Source organism: Pteropus alecto, unplaced genomic scaffold (assembly GCF_000325575.1).
Source record: "Pteropus alecto unplaced genomic scaffold, ASM32557v1 scaffold28, whole genome shotgun sequence".
Classification (NCBI taxonomy): Eukaryota; Metazoa; Chordata; class Mammalia; order Chiroptera; family Pteropodidae; genus Pteropus; species Pteropus alecto.
The window spans coordinates 221,033-246,343 of NW_006441063.1; the positions used below are offsets into that span (position 1 = coordinate 221,033).

The 25,311-nt window shown below is 35.1% G+C and overlaps 1 protein-coding gene and 1 pseudogene across 5 annotated transcripts in view; one reads left to right on the forward strand and one right to left on the reverse strand.

Annotated features, from left to right (window-relative positions):
• Positions 1-25,311, forward strand: part of CASK (calcium/calmodulin dependent serine protein kinase) — a 385,645-nt gene that overhangs the window by 53,717 nt on the left and 306,617 nt on the right. For 3 of the 5 annotated variants that reach the window (XM_015594375.2, XM_015594376.2, XM_015594377.2), the window contains exon 2: positions 21,648-21,778. In XM_015594375.2, coding sequence (XP_015449861.1) covers positions 21,648-21,778 — 131 coding nt within the window. The remainder of the gene's footprint in view (positions 1-21,647; positions 21,779-25,311) is intronic. The other 2 variants (XM_006918246.3, XM_006918247.3) reach the window with 1 other exon arrangement.
• On the reverse strand, positions 5,725-5,843 carry LOC112484918 (annotated as a pseudogene).

The window sequence follows — 25,311 nt, forward strand, 5'->3', positions numbered from 1 at the left end:
AATGTCTTGAGCAATAGTTGAAGTAGTAGCCTTTGCTAGTTCCACTGATCATCACAACCATCTTTATTTTCTGATCACTGTAATACATTTTACCCACTAGAGTTAAGGTTTCAACTGAGTGATCTCTTTCAAAAAGAATTATTAATCTTGATCAATAGTATATTAACTATAGTACATTTTTAGCCTAATGTGATTTTCTTAGCTGGTATTGAGATCCATTTTATGTGTTCAAGAAATGAAAGCAGCAGATGTGTATAGTACTTTGGATTGTTTGCATTACGTATTAGCTAAGTATTTGTAGTAAATCAGAAGTATAAAACAAGCTCAAAAATCCAGTCTGTTTTATGGAAGTAACAAAAAACAATCTCATTAAGAACAGTAACTGCATTTGTGTACTATGGAAGTACCAGAATTTTTCTACAAATGGAAGGGTAATTGCTTTTTTGATGTGTTCTCCAGAAAGAATTGTAGACCATAATTTTTTCAACCGATAAATTCTTTTTTGTTCAGTGCTTTCAGTGTTATTTACTAATAATGTTACAACCAAAATAAAAATAGGACTGTGCATGGAACTCATTTCTTCTCCTCTATTATAGCTGGCTCTGTCAAAGATGTTTGAAGAAACCCTAATTGCCTGCAGCCCTACAATGACTTGCACACCAGATGTACTATTTTAAAGTCTTGGTTCTTGGTATGCATTTTTCACCTTTTACTTCAGTACAAGCTTTTTGTTGGGAGCAATTAATGTTAAGCAGTATAAATGTCTTTCTAGGCAACATAATTGGATTCTCACTTTTTCCCAATGAAGAAAGCAAGGTCAACATCAACTTTGCATTTTCTTCTAAGGCTATTCCTTGAGTGAGCTCAGAGTTGGGTCAAGGTCAAAAATATTTATTTCTTCTTTTTGCTAAAATTTAGTACCAGAACAACTAAATAATTTGGATAAAGAATTCTGAAATTTTATAATTTGGTTAGTGTTCAAATGGCATCATTTCAATCCTTTTGTTTGTCATCGCCTCTGACAATAGCATTTTTCTGTAAGCTTTTCATTTATTTTAATCTTCAACTATGAAGTATTTGATCATATGAGGACATGGGAGGAAATAGTGAGTGAACCCATGACCTCAGCTAATGTGTTAGATATCTTATACAGGATTAGTTCTAGATGGGTTCCATGGAGTAGATTTGAACTTTCTCAGCTGTTGAGTAACATTTGTCCTTGTCAACAAATCTGCCCCCTCCCTGAGTCCTGTGGATTCTGATCTCCACTCTTGTTTGCCTGTAAATGCCCATCTCTTGGCAGTGGGGAAGTAACTGGCTAACAGAGTCCTCTATGAGCTGCTTCTAGAGGGCTTTCTTTCTGGAGTCTCTCTTTAAGGGACATCCTTTAAGATTGCTTGTGTTGTTGGTGATTAGTGGTAGCCAGCACAGAGGAAGAGAGGGTCACTGGCCAGCGCTGAGTGAGGAGAGGGGATCTGGAATGCCTCATTTCAGCCCAGAACCAGCCTGGAAAGGATTAGCAAAAACTTCTTCCACTTATTAAGTTCACTTTAGTAATGATTGTACTTCAGCAGCCAGGTCTTAGCTGCTAGGGGAATTGGGATCTACTGATTTTAATGTTATTGTGTTCTGGCTCGATTATCATAGCCCTAAGAAAGGGTACCAACAAAGGACAACATAACTCAGCCAATAATTCTTAGTTGTTTTCTTCACAAAACTTAACTGTTTTCATTTTACAGTTCGTAGAGAAGGAAGTATCATTGGGTTGTGAGATGGTGTTGGCTCATTTACTTTGTACTACATGGGATAAAAGTGGTCGACAGAAAAAATAGTCCAGAATCAGTCACATTTTGTTAGGTCTTTTGCCCAAGGAGTAGTTACTTGTGGAGATTTTGACTTATTTAATTGGGAAATTATAATATTTCTCCACTCTATGACATGCCTTCAAAAACAATGAATCTTTATAAGAATTGCCAGAGTACTATGACTGAAGAAAATTAAAGACCCTTATGGTGTTAATTTCATCCAAATATGTAAATACAGTTTGTGTGGCAAGTAGAAAATTTTAGCTGTTTCCTATTTTTACTTTTACATGAATATTGATTCAAGTAAGTCACTTATTAAAATAAGTCACTTATTAAAGTCTAATAACTAAGAAATACAGTACATGTGGACTGAACAGAACAACTTCCTTCCAAAGACTACAATTTGAAAAGGGAGGGGAAAAAATAACTTTATCGGAGAAACCTGACAAAAACTATGTCAACCACATAACCAAGGTCGTCAACAACAGTGATAAGTCATGTTGACAGTATATACCTTTGATATGATGTGATAAAGTGACACTTTACCTCTGTGGTCTTCTTCCCCAAAACACATAACTCCAGTCTGATCATGGGAAAAACATCAGAGAAATTCCATTCAAGAAAATTCTGCAAATCACTTGAACAGTACTCCTCAAAACTGCCAAGGTCATCAAAAACAAGTTAAGTTTGAGAAAATGTCACAGCCAAGAGGAGCCTAAGAAGATCTGACTAAATGCTATGTGTGATCCTGGAACAGAAAAAAGAACATTTAGATTAAAAACTAAGGAAATCTGAATAAAGAATGGACTTTAGTTAATGCTGATGTATCAGTATTGATTCACTAATTGTAACAAATGTACTATTCCAATGGAAGATGTTAATGATAGGGGAACTGCAGACAGGGGATAGGGGAACTCTATGTATTATCTTTGTAATTTTTTTGAAAATCCAAAACTATTGTAAAAAAGTAAAGTTTTATTTTAAAAGATCAGTATCATAAGAGGTGTTCTGACTTACTATTTAGAATGATCTCTTGGTGATGAGGTGAATAAAATATTTAAGAAAAGCCAGAGGAGCATAGGTAGCGATGTTCCTTGAGATCTAGACTCTGATAATCTTGGAAATGCAGTATCACTTTTTCGACAAGTACAATTCCTTATTCTAAGAAGAATTGACATGCCGAATTTACCTGTAATAGAATTGAAGAGATAAGAAACATAATAATTTAACATAATCTGAAACCTGAACATGTTATATGATTGAGATCAACACTTGGGAACATCTTAAGTGAGAGGTAGGCAACCTATTTCTGTAAAGTGCCATAGAGTAAATATTTTAGTCTTTTCAAGGCCATACAGTTTCTGTCACAACCACTCAGCTCTGCTGTTGTAGCAAAAAAGCAGATACTATGTAAACAAATGCATGTGGCTATATTTCAATAAAACTGTATTTACTGAAACAAGTGGCAGCCTGAATTTGGCTTGTGCCCTGTAGTTAGCTGAGTCCTGATCTAAATGATATTGTTGCCAGGTCTTTTAGGTACACCATAATTTCTTTTTTAAGAATTCATAAAGGAATGCAGTCTGAGCAAGACAGAATAATATTGCTTTCAAAGAGAGTAGAAGTGGCAGCAATATGTAGAGATAGATGTATGTGGGTCATTGTGCCTTTGGAAGCTCCAAGGAATGTATATGTATCTGAATTCAGGGCAATTCATTAACCACACTCTTTTTAGGTTCAGTCTGATTATGGTCTTTTTGTTTGTTTAGTCTTTACTATCATACGGTATTTAAAATCCTTTAGGGAAACCCTATACCACTTATCTTTCAGTCCAAATTTCTAACCAGGGCTTAAGGTAGTATTTCCTAAAGTGTGGGACAGGTATTTTGGTAAGCTGTATTTTAGGTGGTAGGTACCCTAGCAAATCTTAAGTAAACAATAATAAACAAAGAATTCTCTATAGTCTTCTTTCAGTCTTTCTGATTACTCTAATAATTTTGAGAAAGTATGTTTGGTTTTAATGTAACATTAATAACCAGCATAGCCTCTTATTTTTCCTAAGCGAGAGAGTCCTGAAGCTCACAGCATTTAGAAGGAAGGTGACAGTACCTTCCTAGAATTTTATAGCACTATTGTTTTAGTTCTACTTATTTTTAAGGTCACCATCTATTTATGGTAAAGTGATACTGTTTTCCATACTGTTAATGGAAGTGGTATAATTTTTTTAAATAAATTTTAGTAAAGAGGGCTAATTTAAATGAGATTGCCTAAAGAAAGAGATTTGAATCAAGAGAGAGAGAGTTGCTGCAAGAGAGATTCTCCATTGCTAGCTTAAAAAAGGAAGGGGCTGCCTGGCAAGGAATGCAGGTGGTCTCTAGGAGCTCTGAGCCTGGCTAATGGCCAGCAAAGAAATGGACCTTTAGTCCTACGGCCATAGGAACTGAAGTCTGCCAACAACCTGGATTATCTCAGAAGTGGATTCTTCCCCAGAGCCTCTAGATAAGAGCTTCTCACACCTTGATATCAGCCTGTGAGACCCTAAGCAGAGAATTTAGCTAAACTAAATGGACTCCTGACCTACAGAAACTGATAATCATGAATGGCTGTTGTTTTAGACTGCTAAATATGTGATAATTTGTTATGCAACAATAACCTAATACAGCCTGTAGGCGTCATTCTTATTTTTCTTCTAACAATTAGAGAGCATGCCCCCTCTTCCAATATCATTTCTTCTCCCAAAACAAAAAGACTTCGTTCAGGTCTGATTGAGGGTTTTCAGGGTACTCCTGGTATGGTGACAGGGAGATCTCTTTTCTCTGAGTGTAGCATGGCTGACTTGACAGAATTTGGTATTGCATAAGAATTTGTAAAAACCATCATGCCTGGAGAAGTTAATTCGACTTTCCTGTTTCCTAGACTTTAAATTTTTGTTGTTTGGGAAAAATCAGCCAGCATACAATACAAGAAGTAGAATCAAAACATTTTAACTTAGGGAATGGGAATGAGACAGGAAAACACAGAGTATTACCTACAGACTAAGAAAAACTAAAATTTCTTGGACATGCTCAGGATGACAAGAAGAAAGAAAAGAAACATTATATGCCAAAGCAAGGCAAGAGTAGGTCCAAAAAGGTGACAGGAAACATACCTGTTGAAAGTGACTACACTGACTTCCCACTCTAGCCTGTAAACCCAGTTCTCTGAGCATTATTATTTAGCTGGTTCTTGATCATAAAATCTCCTCAGTCAGTCAGTCAAAGGCTTATTAAGTGTCTTTAATGTATCTAATGGCACCTACTGATCATTTGCTGAGTTTTTACCTTCTAAATCCACTTTTCCTTATTCTTGGCAATAATGGTTGGCACAAGGTACAGCATGGATAGTGGAAAGCCCACAGACCTTAACAGCCAGGCAGGTTTTACATTAAAATCCTAGCTCTGCAATATATTAACTGTAGGCAACTGAATAAGATTTTAAAGTTAATGCTCTTATCTGTAAAATGGGAATAATAGTGTCTTTCTTCTAGAGCTATTAAGAAAATTGCATGAGACCTTTGTGAAGCACCTAGTAGAATGCTTGGCAAGCAATAGGTATAAATAGTAATGCTGCTGTTCTTGTGATCATCAGGGCAAATCCAGGATGAAATAACTCAGAAGCCCTCAAGGGAATGGAGGGGTAACAAGTGTGGGAGGAATATAATACATTGAAAATAATGGTCCCCACAATGGTAGCCCCAGAGCTGTGGCTGGAGGTATGTGCCTTTAGGTCAACTATAGAGAGAGAAGGAGGCTTTGCTTGGAGGCCTACCCTGACTACCCTATTAATACTAAAACCTGTCCCAAACACACCTGAGTATTTCCAATTCCTTGACATCCTTTTTTGCTGTAGACTCATCCCCTTTCAATACACTTTTTTTTTATGCCTACAGCACGTGGTCTTCCTAGGTGGTCTCCCATCTAAGTACTAACCAGGCCCGACCCTGCCTAGCTTCTGAGATCAGACGAGATCAGACATGTTCAGGATGGCATGGCCGTAGACTCAATACATTATTAATTTGCTTACTGATTTGTGTTTATTTTTTCATACTCCCGGCATATAGCAGTAATATATTTGAGTTTAAATCTCTTATGTTGTACTTTGCTTGTCCTACCTTTTCTATTTTATTTTTTATTTTCTCTCTTATGTGATTGTTTTTTATCACTCCATTCCCTCCCCCAGTTACTTTGGACTTTAGAAACTGTTTCAGTTCTTTAGTGGTTACAATTAAAATAACATCATGTTATTATGTACTTACAAAGTGTCATATTAAGTCTCATTACTCTTAATCTCAGCCAGTGTAAAGATCTTAGGACATTTTAATTTTATCTCTTCTTGGTTTATATGTTAATATTTATCATACATTTTAATTCTCTCTATATTTGTAAACCCACAAGACATCATTATTGTTGTTTTTACACATTCAGTATTTATATAGATTTACCCCCATATTTATGTCTTACTTTTGTCTCCACAGTAAGGTGTTTCCTCTTTGCTGCATCTCTGATGTTTTATCTGGGGTAGTTTTCTTCCTGCCTGAAGTATCCTTTAGAAATTTGTTTAGTGTGGGCCTGATATGACTCAGACTTTCAGTTTGTATTTGTCTTTAGTTTGCTTTTTTTAAAAAAAATTATTAAATTAGTTTCAAGTATACAGTACATTGGTTAGACATCTATATAGTTCATAAAACAATTCCCCCAATTGCTCCCTCTGTTCCCTGGCCTTCCACCTAGCCTTCATATTAATGCTAATTGCATTCCCTCTGCCGTGCTCCCCATCCCCATGACCAACTATCAACTACTAACCCTTCACCCCATTCTCCCAGCCCCGCACCCTCCCCCCTCCATCACCAGATTGTCCACTATATTTGTGAGTCTGTTGTTGATTAGTTTGTTCTTTTGTGCCTTAGATTCCACATATAAGTGAAATCATATGGTATTTATCTTTCTCCGTCTGACTTATTTCACTCAGCATAATAACCTCTAGGTCCATCCATGTCGTTGCAAATGGTAGGATTTCATTTTTTTAATGGTTCAGTAATATTCTATTGTATGTATGAACGATAATTTCTTTATCCAGTCATCTGTTGATGGGCATTTAGGTTGCTTCCATATCTTGACTATTGTAAATTGTGCTGCCATGAATATTGGAGTGCATAGATCTTTATGAATTATTGTTTTGGTTTTCTTTGGATAAATACCCAGAAGTACAACAAAACAAAAGAATTTATTTTCGAAGAAGTATTCAAAAATTAATTAGCATGTTATATGATTTTTACAACTTTTGTTCATCTTTCAGTAATTGATATTGACAAATTAAAATTTTTATTACTATTAGATATGTAAATCTCTTCTAAGAAATTAAAGAGCTATAAAAGCTATTCAAGAGCTATAAGTTTAGAATAACTGAAATATAATGTAAGTTTCTTAAAGATGAAACCCATGTTTCTGTATCTTAAAGTGGGTTTATCTGTCCATTTGTCCATCCAGAAAGCATTTTCTTAGTCTTCAGTAGCATAATGTCAGGCATAGTTCTACATGCTAGAGAGATACAAGAAATAGATCCTTTGTTAAAAGGAGACTTTCACAAGTGCTGAAAAGGATGTGGGGGGAAAGGAAACTTCATACACTGCTGGTGGAATTGCAAATTGGTACAGCCACTATGGAAAACAGTAAGGTGTTTCCTCAAAAATCTAAGAATAGAATTACCATATGATCCAGTAATCCTTCTTCTGGGTATTTACCCAAAAAACTTGAAAACATCTATCCAAAAAGATATATGCACCCTGATGTTCATAGTAGCATTATTCACAGTGGCCAGCACATGGAAACAACCGAAGTGTCCTATGATAGATGATTGGATAAAGAAGCTGTGGTACATATATACAATGGAATATTACTCAGCCATAAGAAAGGGTTAAATACTGCCATTTGCGACAACATGGATGGATCTTGAGATAATCATCCTAAGCAAAATAAGTCAGATAGAAAAAGTTGAAAACCACATGATATCACTCAGGGACATGGACAGTGGATTAGTGGTTACCAGAGGGAAGTGGAGAGGGAGAGGTATATAAGGGTAAAAGGGGTCAAATATTTGATGATGGCAGGAAATCTAACTCTGGATGGTGAACACACAATGCAATATGTATATGACTTACTATTGAATGATACACTTGAAACTTATTTGAGATTTTTAATCAATGTCACCCCAACGATTTTTAATTTAAAAAATTGACTTTCAGTTATGCATAACGTTATTTTCGTAGATTACTATAATTCCTAACTTTCCTCACTTTCTGTAATATGTAAGGCCAAATAATGAGACCATTATTTAAAACACCATTTCCCAAATAATGTGCCATGACTGAAATATGCTAAATAGACTCTGATATCTTAGATCTCCTTTTAGACTTAGGAAGGCTGTCAGAGTGAGTGAGTGTATGTGTTTGTGTGCATGTGCATGTGTGCATACATGCATCTGGGACAACAGAAAGGCACCCCTATTCTAGTATACTTTGGCTAGTTCGGTATTCTTCAAACCCCAAAAGGTTGAGAAACATCAGCTACCTGTTTGAGACCCTAAAATTCTGAGCCAGGATTCATGGATATATTATGGATCTAATGAGTTTAATGACTACTCTTTTTAACTGAATACATTGGACATTAAAGAACTGTAGCTTGTCCCCTAATTTTGAATAGAAAAGACTCCTAATGCTAAGTAGAATGAAAGAGGTTGAAAATGCACCGGCTTTCACTTCTAAGACAAGATGGTGTAGACTCACTTTTCCCTGCCCCTCCCCTATAAATACAACTAAATGCCCTGGAAATTATTCAACTGAAAGCAATAAAAGGACTCTGAAAATGGAAAGAAAGCTAGGAACCTCAGCACTTGAGTAATGACAATATGGTGAGTTTACTGGGTGAACAAAAGCCTGAGACCTAGTCAGGCTCTACTACCTGGAGCCCGGTAGGCAGTCTGATCTGCCCACAGCCCCAGCAGAAGCAGCGAAGTCCCTGGGCATCCCAGGCCCTGCTACACAACCAGGGCCCTGGTGCGTGGTTTGATCTGCCAGCAGCAGCAAAGTCCTGACTATTTCAGCCCCCGTGCCACAACCCAGGCCCCAGTTGTCTGGTCTCCCAACAGCAGTAACAAGAGTAAAGGCCAGGCCATACCAGCCTCCACTCCACAACCAGCCCCAATGGGCGATCTGATCTGTAGGCAGTGGTGGTGATGTGAACGGCAGCAGCACCATCAGCAGTGTGTCTCCCTGTGCTCCACACCATGGTAGAAGGAGACGTGGGCCCTGTAGCTTCTGACCTCCTCTCTCTGAAAGTTGCCCAGGGATAGCAAGTGTCCCCAGGAAGCACCTTTCATCCCTGCAGATAGCATCTGCGGGGATTAACTGGGAGCCCCCAGCAACACCAGAAGAATGAAGCAGACCAACAAAATAGCATTGTAAGTACATTTGTGATACACACACACACATCACATTTGTGTGTGTTCCTTATTGTTTAAAAGGAAGTCCTTACATGAGTACTGAAAGTTTGATCCATCCTTGGGAAACAGGTTAAAAGTGAGCATTACTAACTTGCATACTCTGTAACATATAAGGACTTTGGTTTCTTACCGAATATAAAAAATTCTCCAACTGTTTGAATATTCAATTTTACTATCTGGCCTAAACAGTTATATCCATTTATTTTATACTCTTATTTTCTCATTTTTTTTCCCACTAAACTAATTATTTTCCAGATCATCTTCTTTACGTCTTTAGACCTAGAAATTGATTACTATAATTATGATTCAAAACGAATTTTCTGCTGCCCTGCACTGAGCTGGGTAATTGGGTATAAATATTTATTTCCTTTGTATGCTTTGCCTTTTGGTTATCTGTTTTTTTGTTTATTTGTTAGAAGACCAAGGGTTGCATTATTGCCTGCTAAATATGCTTATATTAACAATTGTAAAAAGTAAATTACTTTGGGGAGTATTAATGAATAGACATTTAAATTGCATAGTTAAATCTTTTCCATTCTTCACTAAGCAAACAATTGAATTACCCCCATCTCTGTAAAAATTTAAACAAAATTTATATGCCATGTTTGGGGGGAGAAATTTGTTTCAGAAATAAAGTTATTTGAAATCTGAATGATTCATAACCATTACAATTTTATAATTTATTATTATAAATATTACAACGTAGATCATCTTGTTCGAAGTGTTATTCAGGGAACACTAATGATTAATAAGTGCTACATGGGTGATGGGAGTGGAGTATGGTAGAAAGAGATGCTTATTTCCTAACTGCCAAACTTGGCTGCTAATGTGCAATGTGAATATGGGGCAGAGGCGGATGAGGGGTAGGTATTTTATGGTGTTTCCCAAATTTCCTCGACAGAGAAACTTAATTCTTTATGGACTCCACAAGATATCAATTTGGGAAACTCTGATTTAGAGTGTTAGCTAATTACATTTTTGTTTCTGTTCTACTATATAAAATTTGCATAATCCTGATGCAACTAAAGTGAATACTAGAGGAAGGGGTATGCTGGCTTTGCAATTTCTTTCACTAACATATTTAATTGGCTAATTTTATTTAATTCGGAAGTAGGTCTAATTTTTTATGGAGAGCCATAAAACATGATTCTGAATGGAAAGAGATTAACAGTACTCTATAGAAGTATCATTGAAAAAAAAATCTGTTAATGAAGACAGAAACTTTTGAGTTCAAATATTAATTCCCTATTTCTTAGATGCAGGGTTATAATTAATGGCAGGCAACAATGCTATTATAGGATACTGTAGCATTTGGAAAGCAATCTGTCAGTGACATTAATAGAACATATTCATTTTATAAATATAATTTACAATGTAATTTCATACTGTCAGACTTCCATAATTATTAGTTTCAGATTATAAAACTAGATTATGCACACAGAATTTGACAATTGTAATAATGTTAGTACTAGTATAAATATTTAAGTTCATTAATACTAGTAGAAAAGGTCAGGAGTTTCTAAAAAGTTGTTTCTCTACTAAATACTTTCAATGGGCAAATTTCTAATATATAGTCCCACATTTAGAAAATAACAATGTGGCTGTGCAGCTCTTAATTTAAAAGTGAAAATTATACTTCTCTTGTGCCAGCCTTGAAAGGAATGGGGAGAAACCTCTTTGTTCATGTCTAAGACCCAGTTTAGCACTTGGTCTTCATGTCTGTATTTCTGCAAGATGCTATGTTCTAAGAGCCTGCCTTTAGTACTTCTTTTTTGTTTTCTGGTGGGATTAGAGGGTATGTTCATGTTTTCTGGGGCTCTGTCTTTTGTCCTTTTTGGTCTATACTCTTAAGTACTAATTCACATCAATAGCTTCAGTTACCTCCTGTTCACTCATGCTTCGTAGGGAATCCAAAAACTGAGAACTTGGGTTTTAGAGTTTAATATGTCTGGGCTCCGGTCTTGACTCCACCTTTCAATATCGTTTTGCTCTAGGTAACCGATCTTAGCCTCAGTTTCCTAATCTCTAAAATGGGGGCTAATAGTATATTAGCTATTATGATAAGTAGTGATAAATTATGATAAATAATAAGAGAATATATATAAAGTTCTTAGCAGCACACTTGGCCTGTAAGTCTTCATCATCTACTTGTTGACCCCTTCCTATCTAATTGCACTCTATAAATCTGTAAGTCATTCTTTAAACTCACCTCCAACCACCCTGTAGCTAATCATTTATTCTTTTGTCTTGTCAATATATCTTTAAGTATCTCTCAGTTGCCTCTACTGTATTGGTTAAGATCTCTTGTTTGGACTAATGTGATAACTTTCTAACTGGCCCCCACCTACTTTTCAACCCTCCTCCACACTTCTGTCACAGTGATCTCTGGCCCCTCTTCTCCTTTTTCAGCTACTTCTCATCCTCCAATTTTTCATACCAGCAGTACTAAATAGCTTAGAGTATTTAGCATACACCGTGTTTTTACTTGACTCTAGGCTGTTGCACATACTACCAATTATTTCTGGAATCCTCCCCTTTCCCTTGTTGGCCTGAAGAACTCTATTTATTTTTCCAAGCCCTCTTAGACGTCCCTATCTCATAGAGGTTTTCTCTGACCACCTTCCTATCCACAGATAATAAACTCTTAGTATTATTCTATTTCAATACTTTGTTCCTTAATATTATACTAAAATTATGTATATATACCAACAACAATCTATTAGATTGGGCATTTCCTGAGGGCAAGAGTGCTTTATTAATCTCTTTCATTTGTTCTTTGTATTTTTGGTCTTTTTCCATTGGGGAAAATGAGGTAAATGAATGGGATAAAAATATCAATAGAGGTTTTTTAATGTGCTTCAGTATTTGTGTAAGTTATTTATCTAGCTAAAAAGACCTAAACATATAAAAACAAGTCATAGTTCTTACTTTGGGATGTGTTTATCTTACAGTCCTTCATATGTTTTCTTGTTCATCTCTTTCTTCCTTATGTACTCTCCTTCCTTTTATCTGTTACAAAAATCTTTTTCTCCTCTCTTAGCAACTTTCCTTGATACATGCTCCATCATATATGAACTAACAAAGACCAAGAATCCGTATCCCAGTACGTTGGCTCTAACCCCAGCCCTTCAAACATTTACACACAGATACAATCAATCAAATTTTCCAGAACTCTTGGATCACTAGAGACTGCTATGTATGCTCTGCAGTCCTCCCATAAAAGTAGTAAATGGTAAATGTATCATATGTAGACTCAGACCAGAGGATGGTGTGCTACATAAAATCTAAAGCGAGGTCTACTAAACTTTTCATTAAACTATCAAGGTTTGACAGAGGTATTAATTATGCTAATACAAGTACTAAGTTAGTAAATGCTAGTCTTAAAACTATGAAGTACTCAGCTTTGACAGTTGAGCCAGGTTTGTTCTTGTTAGCATATTAGAGATCCATGCCAACTTTTTCAAATAAGCCTCCCCTTTCTGTTTTCAAGGAATGATCTATATTGTCCTGAGCTTAATTTCTTTGTCAGGTCTTTAATTGTTAACATTTAGGCAACAGTTCCTGAGACTTCGATGTTAATTTTTTACTTCATCTGTATTTCTTTATCAGTAGTTATGATTAGGCAAACTCTTTTCCTTTGATTTAGTTATGGTACCTAAATAAAGTACCCAGCTTGGTGTATGCGTGTAGGTGTGTGTGTGTTAGAGATACAGGTGGATACCAGAAGTATTAAAGAGAAAAAAATTGTCAGAACAACAGCTCTGTCTTCCTATCACTACCACAAAGCAACAGGAAGACAAGGAAAGGGTTTACTGATAGAGTGACGTGCCTAAGCTCTCCTTTAGTGGCAATGGCTAAACTAACAGTGTTGATGAAATAAGAGGAAAAGACCATCATTATCTTTATTAGATACCATTTTTATATACATTTATGTGTCTATAGAGTATCATTTTCAAGATTTTATTCTTACACTGCTAATGTCATTATTACCATTATATTTTTGCCGTGTTTCATTTTTACCTACTCACTATTTCCCTCAATCCTAACAGCAGAACAGTACAGAGGATAGTAGGAAGATATACAGGTTTAGTAAATGGATGTAAAAATATCTAGAAGTACCATGATTTCTCAAAATTTTATAAATTTATATAGAAATGTGTGATATGGTAAATTTATCAGTGACTCATTCATTCCTAGTTTGTTTTGATACATCATTCACCAAATATTTAAATTAGTTTATATTCTAATGTAAATACATATAACATAATATTACATATTATAAATATATATTGCATAGTATAAATGCACATGTACATATATATGTGGGAGGGTGGGTACACACACACAGTTGATGCTTATTATTTGCAGTAGTTATGTTCTGTAAAGTTGCTGCAAACACTGAATGAGTGAATACTGAACCATTGCCCCTAGGGGAAATACAGGGGTAAGGTTCCTGTGAGCCTCTGATTTTCTTCAACCAATCAATATAAAACCTGCTTTATGTGCATTTCTGTTTAAAGACACCATATTTAAACATATCATTGATTTGTTAACACAAATCATGGCCAGCGGCCCTGTGATTCACGTCTGAATGAAGCTTATCTAACACATGTATGTTCTCTGTAAGGCACATCATACCTTTTTTGCAATTAGGAACACAAGACAGCACTTCAATACTATACTCAGTACTACACTTGGGGGCCATTTTAAACAATAAAATCACCAGGAAAGAGCACAAAATACAAAAAGAATGCACTAAATAGATAACAAAAATGACACTTGTTTATATTTGTAGAGCTGAAACAAGTAGGCAGTTTCAACTTAATTCAACCTTAGCTGGTGATGGGCAGGTCAGTTTACTCAAATTTTTCACTGTTATGCACACATCTGCCAATGACCATGAAAGTGCTGTGAGTATTGATTTTGGGTTACAAATAAATTTTAGTAAGTGAATTCTCAAATGCTTAATCTGCGTTAAGCATTAATAATGAGGATTGACTATATATTGACTTTGTGTATATGTATGTTTGAATTTGTTTTTCGTCTTCAATACCCCAACCCTTTTCTTTCCCTTTGTTAATTAGTTCTTCTTGTTCACAGTTTTCCTACACCTCTTGTGGTACATTGCCACAATTCATTATAAATGTAGTGAAGCTTCTAGGACTGTGATGTGGATAGGAAGTTCACCCCATTTATCAAAGGTTACCTGAGACATAATGTGTTTGTAAACCTCTTATAGGGTGAGAACTGTATTTTACAGATGTCAAATACATAGTTTACATGTACCAACTTAAAGTATTATTTTAAATTTAGTTCAGTTAGACGTAAATTTACAATTAATTCATATTGACTTTGTTATGTTTGAGATGCAAACATTGTTTTTTATTTATATTTATCAAGTCATTTAAAATAATTTATATTATACAAATATGTAAAAAATTAAGACCTCCTTTGATTAGCAAGATCTTAGGGCTATACCTCTCAGCCATTAAAAACATTTTTAACTGGGAAATATATGTATTGGAGGAGTTTAGAAAGTGTGCGTGTGTATGTATATATAAAAAGGAATAATAATAAAATGAAAACTCATGAATCCATCATCCACATTAGAATAGAATATTACTAGTACCTTTAAAAGCCCCTGTGTGCCCCTTCCCAATCATGACCTCCCTCTACCCATAACTACTGTCCTGGCTTTTGAATTAATCATTCCTTTTTTTTTTTTTAATAGCTTTGCCATCTATGTATGTATCCCTAAAAAGTATATTGTTTAGTCTTTAAAAACTGAGTAGCAAGCACAAACTTAGCTGTGTAGGAAGAGGACAGTATTACCACTATTATATGAAAACTTTAAGGAGAAGGGAGCTAAACTGAAGCTGTTGTTCACAGTCTGGCTTCAGATATCCTGAGAACATATAGGAGCCCCTGCTGGGAAGTCAGTTGGCAAGCTCCAAAGTAAATCCCAGTACACTGGGCTCTTCACAGGCAAGATGTTGGTGCTGCAGTGCAGGGTGGCTGCTGGGCACTGAATGTCCAGCGTGAATGTGGTTAGGGCATGGGCTACTCTGCATTTCTTCCTTTTTGGCTCACCAAGACCTGTCTCCAGCTCTCAGGAATAGGCCAAAGGAGAATGCTGCTGTGGAGTAAAATAAGAGTCCTCTGCAGATCCAGGATGCAGAGAAGAGCAGGAATCTCATCAGCCCAGGGTCAGCAAAAGCAAAACAGAAGAACCTGATCCTGGCTTACCTGGTCCTTCTGTTTTCAGGTTAAAAAGGTGACCAACAAGTGGCAGTAAGAATCTGTAACAGCTCTCAGTCTGAACTGGTTAACCTCTGCTCGACACATAGCTGTCAGCCTAAGGTCTCCCTCCTTTATACTCCTAGGGGGGTTCCCTTACATGTCTTCTGTGTTGGAGCTCCTATTTGCTCTCCCTTGGCATCCTTTTTACTGGTCTCTCTTGTTTTGGCAGACACATGCTACAATAATTTCTTCAGAAACTATGCATTGCAAGTAATTTGAGCTCTTTGAAAATGCCTTTATGATCATTGATTTTTCTGCTGCATGTAGATTTAAAGGCTAGAAAGAATTTTCCTTCACAATTTTGAAGGTGTTGCTCTGTTGTCTTTTTGCTTTTAGTGTTTCCATTGAGAGATTGGAAGCCATTATAGTCCCTGATCCATGGTGTGTGAACTATATCATCCCCCCTCCCAGAACACCCTGACCCCCACTTCTGGAAATTTAAAAATCTTCTGGCCCACAATGTTCTTAAACTTCACAGTGAGATGTGGACCTGGGTCTTTTAATCTATTTTGCTGAATACTCGGTGGGTCCTTTTAACTTGGGAAACTCATGATTTATGTTCTGTGAAATTTTGTTGTATTATTCCTTTGAGTTCCTTCCCTCTGTTTTCTTTGTTCTTTTGTTCTACTTTCTGGGATATTTCTTCAACTTTATCTCCCAGCCCTTGTATTGAGTTTTAAATTTCTTTACGTGTTAAAAGCCCCTTTTTTTTGTTTTTCAAAAGTTCTGATTTTGTTTCATAGTTATGATATATTTCTGAGGATATTAATGGTAGTTTGAAGTTTTCTTCTTGTTTCCTCTGTTTCCTCTAAGTTGCTCTTTCTGTTTGTTTTGATATCTTTAAAATTAGAAACTCTTCTCCAGACGTCTTGGGAATTTGGTTGTCTACTCATGATTAAGAATAGAGCAGTAGTTCTCAGTTGATGTAGTTTGCCGCCGCCACCCCCCCCCAGGGGACATTTAACAATGTCTGGAGATATTTTAGTTGTCAAAACTGGGTGAGGGAGTGCTACTGGCATCTAGCAGGTAGAGGCTGAGGATGCTGTTAAGTGTCCTACAGTGCCCAGGACATTTTCACACAACCAAGGACTATGCAGTCCAAAACGTCAATAGTACCAAGATTGGAAAGCTGCAGTAGAGGGACTGAAAGCTGGTTGAGAGCTCTAAACTTGCAGGCAGAATTTACTGACTTTGGGTTTCAAGGGAGGAGGATCTGGTTGAGCAGTCTGAACAACTTCATGTCATTATCTTTAGGCCTTTCCTTCTCAGATGGGTATATATTCAGTAGAAAATCTTTCCTCTCTTGCCTGAAGGGTAAAGATTTAGCTCTGATGTTCCCTGCTGTTAAGGGGAAAAGAGGCTAGGGCTGTCTGCATTCAGTTTGTGTGACGTGATCACATAATCCCCTTGATTTCCATATAGTACCCACTTCCTCAACTGCCTGTGTCCCCAGTTCTAAGACTAGGTGTTTTACCCTCTCTAGAGAATGGACCTCTATGAGGATGAGGGTGGAGCAGTTACTCAGTGGCAAGAGGTAAGGAGGGGCTCCAGGACTCTAACTTCCTCTCTAATAGATTTCATTCAGACCTTGTTATTTTAGCTCACCCTTTCTCTCTAGTTTGAAAGATATCTGGTGCTACCAGTTAAATGCTTCTTGAGGATTGTATAGAGTAAATGGGTTTGATTCTGAACTTTTCTTCTTTTCTCTTTGCAATTCAACTTTCCCATGTGTGCTAAACCAGTTAACAATTACTCTGCTTTCTTGCTTCTCAATTTTGATTATTACTGTTGTTGCCTCTTGTTCTCCTAGTCCTTAAAAAAATTTTTTAACCTTTTCGATATCGTTTTAGTAGGGTTTGGAGAAGAAAATAAATTAGATGCAACGTGCTAAATCTATCCTATTTCCTGGAAACCAGCATACTGTAGTATTTCTTTTAATTCTAGCACCTTTCTAATATAGTTACTTTGGGTATCACCATTTTTTATTTCCTAGACTTAACCTTTCTTGACATTAATGAAAACTAAAGATCATTTTGTGTCAGCATAGAGATACAGCTGCATTCTTTTCAAAACCTTAGAGATATTACAGTATTCATTGTAACATATTCACTTGTAACATATTCTGGTTTAATTGACCTTTTACTTAAAACATAGAATTCTGCAAGCAGCCACCTTTCTCAAGTACCACAATCCCAGTCAATATTCAGTATTCTTAAAGAACTGAATAAAGAATATATATTTCATCAAATCTGAAATGCCATTAATTATTTTATTCCATTTTGATTAATACCCTGGCCAGAATTAGTGGAAATATGAGAAAGATGGTAGTTTATGATGATGGCTTACAACTATCTCTGTCAGTATTTCTCCCACATAAATACTCAAGAATTGAATGTACTATAGATTAAAAAATTTAAACATGAAATTTCAAACATCAAAAACGTTTAGGCCAGACCGAAACCTAGGCCTTCTGAATTTTTGCTGCTCCTTAAACTATTCAAGTATATTTAATAAATTTCATATAGTAGATATTTTATATATACTTTATTATATCCCACCTTTTTATTTTATTTTGTATTTCAGGTGTACAGCACAGTTGTTAAACATTTATATAATTTATGAAATGATCTCCCCTGATTACTCTGGTACCTACCTGGCACCACATATAGTTATTACAATATTATCGATTAGATTCTCTATGCTGTACTCCACATCCCCGTGACTATTTTGTAACTACCAATTTGTACTTCTTAATCTCTTCACCTTTTCACACAACCCCCCTTCCATCTAGCAATCACCAGTTTGTTTTCTGTATCTATGAGTCTGTTTTCATTGTTTATTTTGTTCCTTAGATTCTACATATAAGTGAAATCACATGGTATTTCTCTTTCTCATCTGACTTATTTCACTTAGTGTTATGTCCTCTAGGTCCGTCCATGTTGTTGCAAATAGTAAGATTTCATTTTTTACAGCTGAGTAATATTTTTTTGTATAATGTGCCATAACTTCTTTATCCAGTTGTCTATTGATGGGCACTTAGATTCCTTCCATATCATAGCTATTGTGAATAACACTGCAGTGAACAGAGGGTGCATAAATCTTTTCGAATTAGTGTTTTGGTTTTCTTTGGATAAATACCCAGAAATGCAATTGCTGGGTCATAGGTAGTTCTATTTTTAAATTTTTGAGGAATCTCCAAACTGTTTTCCATAGTGGCTGCACCAATTTGCAATCCCACCAACAGTGTATGAAGGTTCCTTTTTCTCCACATCCTTGCCAACACTTATTGTTTTTTGATTTATTGATGATAGCCCTTCTGACAGGTGTGAGATGATATTTCATTGTGGTTTTAATTTGCATTTCTCTGATGATGAGTGATCTTGAGCATCTTCTCATATGTCTGTTGGCCACCTGTATGTCCTCTTTGGAGAAATACCTATTCAGGTCTTCTGCTTGTTTTTTAATTGGAATTTTTTTTTGGTTGAGTTATATGAGTTCCTTATAAATTTTGGATATTAAACCCTTATAAGATGTGTCATAGGCAAATATCTTCTCCCATTCAGTCAGTTGTCTTTGTTTTGTTACATCCCATTCCCCTTTTTAAGATGGGAAACCAAGCCAGATTTTTTTTTAGCCTGCCTCTTTGTAATTACAAATAAATGTAATCGAGTCCTACTAAAATTATAGATGCTGTATACTCATTTAAATATCAGATTCCACTGAGTTTATAGTTTGATGGATTAAATCACACATGAGAAAACTTAAAATATATTTCAGTCCCTTTTTAGTGTACTAAATTTGTTTCACCTTTGCCAACCCTCTGGATGTCACTGAAGGACAGAAGACCCTTGAAAATGCTTTACTTGTGACCTGTCTTTGAGTCATCAATAATTTATAGATAAACTCATTTTCTTTGCCTGGCATTATAAAATTAGCGTAAAGAATTGAGGATTTGATTTGATTTTTATTCACAGATTTAAACATATTTCTTTTCTTTTTTTTTTTTTTGGTCTCAGTATTCTCTTTTCTCTCCCTTCTTCCTACCTTTCTTCATTTTACTATTACTAAAAGGGTGGAAGGGGAGAAGCTATGCTTTCTTCCTCATCTTTGTTCAAACAGGAAAAATTAAAGAATTGACTCAGTTGACCACAGATAATCCCACATACAGATCTCTGAAAGTTTCCAAAAAGATGTAGTGAACTGAAGCACACTACACAAACATAGAGAGAGAGAGAGTCCCAAGGGTTTATGTGTGAACAAAAAACAATTACGTTAAGCTTTTCTCAAAATTACTTGCTATTGTCAGGGTAAGAGATCAAAAGTAAGACATCTAGATTGAAAGTGAAAACATTTGTGGGAGTCCTGTCTCACTTCGTTATATTATCTTGTCATAGAGGAAAATCTTTGAATAGTTCTGAGTGATTATCAAAAAGGTCCTCTTTCTATAGAGTTCCGAAAGGTATGTTATTACTATTTCTTTTCCTTCTGGGTTAGCTTTGTTAAGTTGCTTCAGAAGAGAGATTTGAAGCTGTGGTGTAATCGATGTCCTGATGATGGCATGGTGAAATCAACTAATTCATATGATCTCAGAGAAATGTTTAAGTCTGGGTTAGATTATATTTTTTTGCTTGTGCTCTAATTGAAAGAAAAAAGGCAAACATACTTTAAGGCAAGCAGTATTCCAGGTATCCTAGTATAAATGAAGATTCTTTATCTGCTGATTTACCACATGCATCCAAGTATACTGTTTTTACCTGTAAAAACCAACAAGGGTGCATTGTTTTGTTCTTTTCTTTTCCTAAGAAGGGGGAAATACACACATGCATACGTGTACATGTGTGTATTTAATGACTTAAACCATACTAGCCTTCAAATAAACTATAGTCTATTGCTATTGCATTCCGTATTATTAAATAGTCTGTTCAAGCATATACAAATCTATCTTTGGATTATCTTTAGTTCAGGCACTTATTTGATAACTACTAATCATAAGGAACTATGTGCGTGCATGTGTGTAGGTTTTAATGCCTCGGCCTGGGCCTTGGCATTTTATCATTGATCCCAGTTGATTCAATTATATGGCCTATATTGAGAGCCACAAATTCAGATTGAGGAGAGGACTGGGTAGGTAAATGAAGATGACCAGTGGTGTTCTGCTGGTAGAAATTACTTCCTTTTCTATGGCAGTTTAGAACAATTCTGATTTGAAGTTTAAGGATTTCTCTGTGACTTCTGGTGAGACTGTAGTGGTTGTTGGAGACCAAATCATGCAGGACTTTCTCTTTGTAAAATACCTATTCAAGTGTTTTGCCCAGATTTTATTAGAGTGTTTTTCTTTTATTTTTCTTAGGAATTATTTATATAATTTAGTTTTCAATTAAATGTATGTATTGCACATACCTTCTCTCTTTAGGATTTTAAGCAGAAACTAATATAAGATTTTCATTTTTAAATCATCAATGCAAAAATGAATTGGAGAAACAAGTTTTTCAGTAGTTCTGGTAGAAAATGGTAGTAGCTTAGACCAGGGTATCAGACATGGAAAGAAGCAGACAGGGTTAAGAGATATTGGAGATAAACTCAATAGGACTTGTTAGTGAAGATTAGAAAAGTGGTGGATAAGATGAGAGGAAGGGGTCAAGAATTACTTAAGTTTCTGGTTCAAAATATAAAAGCTATGTATATTGCTAATGATCGATTTCTTATTTTAAGATGTTGATAATATGTATAGAATATTACAAACGTTATTTGCCTTGAATATAAGAATACTGTTTAGAATTTTTTAGAGTCATTTTGAAGTGCAAATTTGTTTTTCATTTTTCTGGTTTAATTTCAAATTATGACTTGCTTACCTCATGAATTATAGAAAAAATGTGTTCAAATTACATTATTTAAACTTGATTTTGAAAACTATAGCTATAGTAGACAATGAAATATCAGTAAGATGTTGAAGGGAAATAGGAACTTAAGAAAATCAACAAATTAAACTTCGCTTTTTTTTTTCAGGGGTCCCTTCAGTGTTGTACGACGATGTATCAACAGAGAAACTGGGCAACAATTTGCTGTAAAAATTGTTGATGTAGCCAAGTTCACATCAAGTCCAGGGTTAAGTACAGAAGGTAAGAGATGGATTTCAAGTAAGTTATTTGATGTCTGGCTTTATTTCATCTCCAAAATCCATTTATCAACCTAACCTTCATCTGGGGGTGGGGAAGCAGAGGGTGTAATGTAGTGGGATGTGGGTGGAGACAGTTTAAACTCTGTTTTAGTTTGTCAGAGTTTGAGAACATAGTATTTGAAAGATAGGTAGAGTGATTTATGGACTTAAAAAGTCACCTAGGATTGCTTATGGGCCTGTTTTCTTAATAGGAAGAAAGTGAAATCAGAACATATATTTTTTAGGGTCTAATTTTGAGTCCGATGGTATGGAACATGGGGTGGGAAGGGAGCAAGGGAAAATAATGGCAAAGATATGATAATTGCAGATTCAGAAGAAACAAAGATGTATTTTCTTTAAATTCCTAATTTACTACCTTTAGGAATATGATGTAATAGAACTAGAAGACTCATATATCACCTTTGGCTTTGGCTTAAGTGTATATGTGAGAATTTGAAAGATCAGTACTGTTAGGGCTTACAGGACTTAAAATTTTGTTTCAAGACATTGATATGGGCGATCATATTTATGAATATTTATACACAATATGTAATCATTTTTAAATTATTTTTTACAGTTTTTTAAGCCACAGTTTCAGGTAGCTATGATTCACATGTGCTAATACTTCAGATGGTACAGTTATTATATTAAGTTTTCTAATTAGCCTGTCTTCTAACTTTAGACTTTTTCACAGTCCAGTAAAAGACATATCCTTCTTTAGTCCTTTCCTTTTTAATCCTAAGAGCAGTGCAGTCAATAGTTTAATTGGAAAAGCTAAGGCAGAGTAGCCTATTTATCTTTTATCCAGTTATCTTAACTTTGGGAAGTAAAAGACCACATAGTATGAGCTCCAGGTTAATCTATTCCTGCAGATTTTTTTTCAGGATCATTACTTTTAAATACTTTTGTAACCCTTTGAATTATTATTATCCACATACTGATTATAAAAGATTCCTGGAGGTTGTTACCCATAAAGAATCACTAACTGATTTTTATAGTGCTTTAATCTTTAAAATCTTTTGATTAGATTTAGAGATTTTCTATCTTATGGTTTCATACTCTGGAATTGACTATTACTTTTGCATACAAATTATTTTATAAATTTAGCAGAATTTAAAATTTACTTCTAAGCCAGTTTTACAACTAAATTATGTTTTTAAAAACTTTTTAACTGCATTTAAGTTTAATATGCAGTATTTGATTTTTTTATACCTCAGTTGCCAACTAAGAAAGAAAATTTTCCTGAGTATTAAGGTAATTTTGTATAAACCTAGTTTTCTCTTAAATGTTCTGATACTGTTGATGAACTTAGTAAGATTCCAGTTTAAAATCACAAGTCTAAATCAATTACTCAGTATACCTATATTGATTTAGTTCAGCAATATACCTAATTCTGAATCTCTTCAGGCTAAAGACATTTTTGGAGAGACAATTACTTTCTCAGTTGGCTGAGGTTGTTTATTGACAGATTTCTTCAGCAAGGGATCTCTGGAGCTGCAGTCTCAGACTGCCAGGCTGAACCTCTTTTGGTTGTCACCTCTTAAGAGAGTCAAATGCCAAACTTTAAAAAAAAAAGAGGAGGTTGGCATGTAGTCAGTGTCTCTTGTTTAAAGCTTACCTCTTTACCTAATATAATACGTGGGAAATTGTAGCTTGCTCCTTCATTGCTTCAGCATTGCTTTGGCTATATAAATGTCTTCAAGTCTTTTTCTGAAGACAAGGCCAGTTAATTCCATTGATCCTATATGGTAGGGCTACAAACTATAGATATTAAATGATATCCAGTTGACTTTTGCATATTACGCATGGCTTTATCTGGTTTTCATCAGAGTTCAGTGTTATTCATATGAAAATGTGCAATTGATAGTTTATATTTATGGCCCAAAAATGTAGTTTCTCCATCTTCTTTAGCACAGTGACTCACAATGACTAAGAAACAGAATCAAAAATGTCATCTTTATAGCAAAACACCTGACCTAGAGGCAGTAAGAATAAATAGGATGGAGTAGATTAAGAAATACTGAGGAGACAAATTTGGCAGACTTGGTGATAATTCAGTTGTGAATCTAAAAGAGAAATTGAAGGCACATTTTTTTTAGCTTAAGCAATTAGGTGGACAGTGATGTAAAAAACCAGATAGAGCATATTGGAAGGGGAAGAATAAATTTGAGATTAATTGAGTTCAATTTTAGATATATTGAAGGTAAGGTACAATAGACACATAAGTGTTGACATCTGACAGGAATTTGGAAAAATGGGCCTGGAGCTTAAGAGAAGATTTGCTTAGGAGAAAATAGACTTTAGAATAAACCACATATAAATGGCATTTGAAATTATAACAGATGAAAAATTCAAAGATATGGGTTGAGTAAAAAGAAGTGAGTCAGGAACAAAAACTCAAGGAACATCAACACTTAAGGAGAAGGTAGAGAAAGAGGATTTACAAAAGAGAGCAATAATAATGGAGGTGTAGGAGAAAAGCCATAAGAATGTAATATCATGAAATCAAACAATAAAAAATGTTGAGAGAGAAATGACTAAAAAGAAATTTTATCTATCTTTTCCTCTTTTTTTTTTTTGCAATGGTGTTCCCATACCTTTCTCTGCTCATGTTCACACTAGCTTACTTTATTCTAATTTGAACACATTTTATTCTAAGATATATATAAGAAATGACAAATTATTCATTTCATTCATTATATAAAACCTCTTTGAACAGTGTCCCCCACTCCCGACTTCTTTTAGCTCTTTTCCAGTCACTACAGACAAAACATTGTATCCCCATTGCCCATCCAGGTCGTTTATGAATTGTTAGGGTCCAAAAATGACCTCAATCATGGCTAAGCATAGGAGATTCTGTATTAACAAGAAACATATTTTGAAGCGAAATTTCATGCAACAAAAAGTCATCTATACATTCAAATAGAGATATCTAAATACCTGTATTTACTCTTATATTCTCTTCTAAATAAGCCTGTCTCTCAAGCAACAGATAATTAATTTTACTTTTACTTTTCTTTTTTTTTTATTATTTAATTTTGTGGTTTACTTGATCTTTGTCATTGCCCTAATGTTTCTTCTTGTTTTCTTAGTGCATTTGTATTTAAATACATTATTGAGTAAAATAGGTTTTGTAATGGGTCACCTGGGAACCTAGCATATCCTGTATTTTTGGATCAGTCATTCTGATGCAAAGACAAATAAAAAGAACACCTACTCTTGAGACTTACAGTTTTATAGTCTCTAGCCATTATTTCTAATATTGTTTTTATAAGAAAGACGTAATAAATTCTAAATACGTAATCCATATGTTAGCTTTTAAAATGAAATATGTACATTAGTTGGAGTCTAGTTATATACGTTTTTACATTTTAAATTCTTATTGCTCTACTGAAGATCTGTTCTCTATTTTTCCCATTGGTATCATAATTCTTTATTCAGCAGGGGTTCTTTTAGACTGCAGGATATCCAGGAACCTTTTAAATCATAAGGAGAATTATATATATTATTATG